The 4,653-nt window shown below is 35.5% G+C and overlaps 1 protein-coding gene across 1 annotated transcript; it reads left to right on the top strand.

The window, feature by feature from the left end:
• The first annotated feature begins 2,657 nt into the window (after nt 1-2,657).
• LOC134243984 (histone-lysine N-methyltransferase SETMAR-like) lies at nt 2,658-3,698 on the top strand. The gene has a single exon (XM_062726227.1). The coding sequence runs from the start codon at nt 2,658-2,660 to the stop codon at nt 3,696-3,698; it is 1,041 nt and encodes a 346-aa protein (XP_062582211.1).
• The last annotated feature ends 955 nt before the right edge of the window (nt 3,699-4,653 follow it).

Genomic DNA, 4,653 nt, shown 5'->3' with positions numbered 1-4,653 from the left:
GGTCTCAGCCATATCCTGCCAACATCTAATTTTCTGCTTTGAATCTGCAATACTGTCTTTCAGTGCGGTCCTTTAGTATTTTTGTCCATCAAGGCCTTTAGATCCCCTGAGAAATTGAACCTATAGTGTTTTTGGACTAAAATGTACTTCAAAATGTGTATCATTTTCTTTTCTTTACAACAGTTTAAAGCTGGAGTAAATATGCCTTGCAATTTTTTAGCCACATGGTTACATAACAAATCTGATTCAAGTTCCTTAGCTGTCAAATACTTAATGTCAGCAACATCAAATTTTCTTTTTCTTCTAGGCTTTTTCTTCTCTACTCCTTTCTTCTCCACCTTGTAGACATGAGCAGTCCAGTTTGTTAGTATTTTAGCATAGTCTCTCTCAGCCTTTTCTATTTCAATTCCAAGACTCCTAATATATTCCTTGTTTACAATTTTATCATTTTACGAAATTGTTCCTTTCTTCACACGATCCCATAATTCATTTTCTCTTGCAATCTTGTCCGTTTCAAGTTTCTTCAATTCTTCAGACTTCTTTATTGCAGCCTGCTCATAAATATGAAAAGGACTTGCTTCTAACTTATAGTTACTGCAAAGTTCTTCTCCAAGTTCACATAAAGCTACTTGCCGCCCACCCTCATAAGACCATGCCTTTTTTACAATGCCCTCTAAAAGTTTCTTAGGTGTCCCATTTCTCACTAGTTCAAGCCTTTTTCATTCCAAAAGTTATACCATGCTTTCTTCATTGGTGATTGAAGTCAATTAAAGTTTTATTTCCTGTGGTTTTGTAATCTTAATGGATGGAACAAATTAAGTTGATAATGTAGAACAATTATTTGTCCTTGGCACTTCAGAAATATTAAAGCAGTACTGGGGAAAAAAGAAGGAACCTGTGCTCCAGAAGTTGACATTTTAAGTTCTTTGGCCTGTACATCATCTGGTTTCCCACTGGTAATATTAAAGTCGCCTTCCTAGAATAGAAAAAAATATACTTGTAATAAACATGATAAACAATGGTATTCTAACTTTAACAATAAATCTTACTTTACCATAGTTACAAACTTGTAGGTTAATACTGGGAAAAAGAAGGAACCTGTGCTCTAGGAATGATGTTTCAGGTTCTTTGGTCTGTATACCATCTGGTTTCCCTCTGCTCCGGAAGTCATCTTCCTACAATAGATTGAATAATGCTTTAATATACTAATGTCATACCAAATCTTTTAACAAGTTTAACAAGTAAATACTGGAAAAAGAAGGAACCTGTGCTCCAGAAGTTATTGATTGTGATCCACTGGCCTCTAGAACATTTCGTTCTCCAATGTTTACTGTAAAGGTTTGAGTATCACCTTCCTACAAATCGATAAAATAATTCTTTACCAAACTAATGCTGAACTATAATGTTGTATCAAACCATTCAAACATGTATATAGTCAGGATTTCCTATTGCCAAATTTAGATCCCATTCCTATTAATAGCAAATTCCCTCTATTTTTCCCATTAAATGAAATGTGTTCAATCTTCAAATGCACAAAAACTAAAATTAGCTTTGCTAGACCAGAGCATGTGTAAATCAAAGGATGTTTTGGTCTGAAATTAATGGAATGCCTTGAATTTTAGGAAGCAGGGCCTTGTTGTCAGATGAGTAACTGTTTGTTAATAGATCTCCGACTGATGATAGTTAAGTAAAAGATAAAATCTAATCATGAAAACATTTTATATTAAAGTTAATTTTCCAAAAAATTCTATATGTAATTTAACGTTAAGTTCCCAATTCCAAGGGTCCAGACCCCATTCCCAAAATGGAATGGAATATCCCTGATAGTAAATACAGGTTATTATTCACCTTTAATTGATAGAGCAATTTCCTAAACTATTTTGGAAAGAGGTGAGCAAAATGGAATGGAATATCCTTCTGATAGTAAATACAGGTTATTATTCACCTTTAATTGATATTAGCAATTTTAAAAACTAAACTTTGCCCTTGTATATGTCCCATCTTTAAACTTCTTAAAATTAAGTAGATTTTTTAAGAGGTGAGAGGTTCAAGGTCCAAACATTAAAACACATTTATGACCCACATCAAACCAAAAGCACATATCAGGAAAGAGCTGAATCTACACTCCTGATTTCTATAAATAGAAAAATATCCTCTTTGAAGTACGTAAACAAACCCAGAGTCATATTTCGCAAGTTTTATTCTACATCTTAAATATTGAATATTACCAAGTTTTAAAAACTCGGATCAAACACTATCAGAATTCTTCAATGTTGAAGTCGATTTACAGGACTGGTGTATATGTTTGAAGTCCACTTTATCACATTTAAACTTCTTAAAATTAAGTAGCATTTTTTAAGTGTTAAACTGTTGAAGATTTAGAGAGGTTCCCAAATTTTAAGTCACAAACCAGTCCAAACATCAAAACACATTTATGAAAAGTTATTATGACATGCCAGCGTATACGAAGGTTGTTCGATATGTATTGTGTATTGTACCACAGCGCGTTAACGCCTTGCACGATTTCGTCGATATTTATACGCCTGGATAACTTTATCCAATACCTTGCCAACAGTATAAACACGAGCCTTCATCTACACATGGTTATAAAATAATCGTCATTTCAATAGAGCCAGTCGTTGACCACTGTTGTAAAAATGGTTGGGAATATTGAAGAAATTAGAGCTTATATAAAAGTTCGCACAAAACTCTGTAATTCGGTAAAGCAGATTTTTACTGAATTGGGGGAAGTTTATGGGTCTGATAAGGTATCTTATGAAACAGTTCATAGGTGGAGACAGAAATTTCTGACTGGCACAGAGTCCGTCAAAGATGCAGCAAAATCGGGTCGACCTGTGACTGTATCAGGCAAGAGAAATGTCTCAAAAGTCAAGGAAATAATTGAAAGTGATGGCAGGTACACGGTTCGTGATATTGCCAAAGCTGTTGGCATTTCGCTGTCGCGGGTGCATTTCATTTTGAAGCGTATTTTGAAAGTACGAAAGATTTCTGCCAGATGGATACCCCATATATTGACAGATGACCAAAAAAAGGTACGAATACAAACCGCTAAGCGACTGCTAAAAATGTTTCCAAACTTCAATCAAAGACAATTTGCAAACATAGTTACTGGTGACGAAACATGGGTTCACTATTTCGAACCAGTAAGAAAAGTTGGAAACAAATTATGGCTAACCAAACACGGTAGAAGGCCTGTAGTTGCCAAAAGGACAATGAGCACAAAGAAGGTCCTTTATTGCATATTCTTCTCTTGTGATGGTTTAGCCGTACAAATTCCGGTGCCGAAGGGCAAAAGTGTTACAGGTCGGTATTACCGATGTTGTACTGATGTTGTACTGAAAAAGCTCAAGAAATATTATCAGAAACGACATCCTGTGTCGGGATTTAGGCATGTTCGCCTTCTTCATGATAATGCTCCATCACATACATCTGAGCTTGTGAAGCAATTTTTGAAGTCTGAGAAGGTTACCGTCTTGCCACACCCACCTTACTCTCCGGATCTAGCACCATGCGACTTTTTCCTTTTTCCAAAACTTAAAAAGTTCTTATCTGGTCGTCGATACAAGTCCCGACAGGCCCTTGGCTCAGCCGTCAGTCAGTGCCTCAGAGGTATACCTAAATCAGCGTACCGTGAGGCATTTCAGAAATGGATTCAGAGATTAAAATTGTATATTTAAAATCACAGAGAATACTTTGAAGGGATGTAATGTCCATTTGACTACTTGAATTGAATGCTTTTGAGATATCGTACAATACACAATACATATCGAACAACCCTCGCATATTATGATTTATATTGTCAATGATATAAATTAAAACGAAGTATGTCTGTTGATGGGGTGCAGAGAATGATACAATACATGCAGCATCTACTACTAAAATATATATGTACTACTACAAAGCATTTATTGTGCACCTTTAGAGAGCCCAATAGCCCATACCCAATGGTTTGCATGCAAGCAATGTTACAGAGGTTTGCAAGTTGTACTACTTACCGTTACTTTAAATCCTCTCCCCCCACACTGTATCATATAAATAAGAAAAACAAAAAATCTCAACATAATTGCATTTTCTTTCCAGAGGTAAAAAAAATTCAGTGGTCACTTGGGCCATCACCTTAAAATTTTCATGGTCAACTAAGTCCATTTTATTTGATTTTAAATAGACTCGCCCAAAAGCATAATAGCGAGCGAAGCGAGCTCAATCGACTAACGTGTAAGAACAGAGGAAATTCGGAATGAAATATGTACATACACCAGGCAAAATTTTAAGTGAAACCTTAACAGAATTCCTTTGGTACCAGGATTCCATGCGATGATGGCGAATAAATAAATAACATAGAAATAAAAGGCTTTCGGTTTGTAGAAATCTTAGAAACAACAAAAAAATACTCTACAAGTACAATGTCTTTCGTCAAAAATTGCACTATACATTTAAATACAGAAAACTTTATATCAAGCTTATAAAAGATATAATTTCCTTTAAACGTGGCCAAATATTTGGAGAACCCTTTGGCCTCCAACCAAATGCACACAGCATCAAGGTCCCAAACGCTGGCGACCATTACGAGCGCGTGGTAAAATGTTATAGTTATCTGCCCTTGCTTCCGGTTTGTCAGATACTCGATAATTC

The sequence above is a fragment of the Saccostrea cucullata genome, unplaced genomic scaffold (genome assembly GCF_032062105.1).
Source record: "Saccostrea cucullata isolate Sc308-1 unplaced genomic scaffold, CSIRO_AGI_Scuc_v1 ctg3, whole genome shotgun sequence".
NCBI classification, from domain to species: Eukaryota; Metazoa; Mollusca; class Bivalvia; order Ostreida; family Ostreidae; genus Saccostrea; species Saccostrea cuccullata.
Note: the sequence above shows the minus strand (reverse complement) of the source record. Positions and strands in the feature narration are given on the sequence as shown.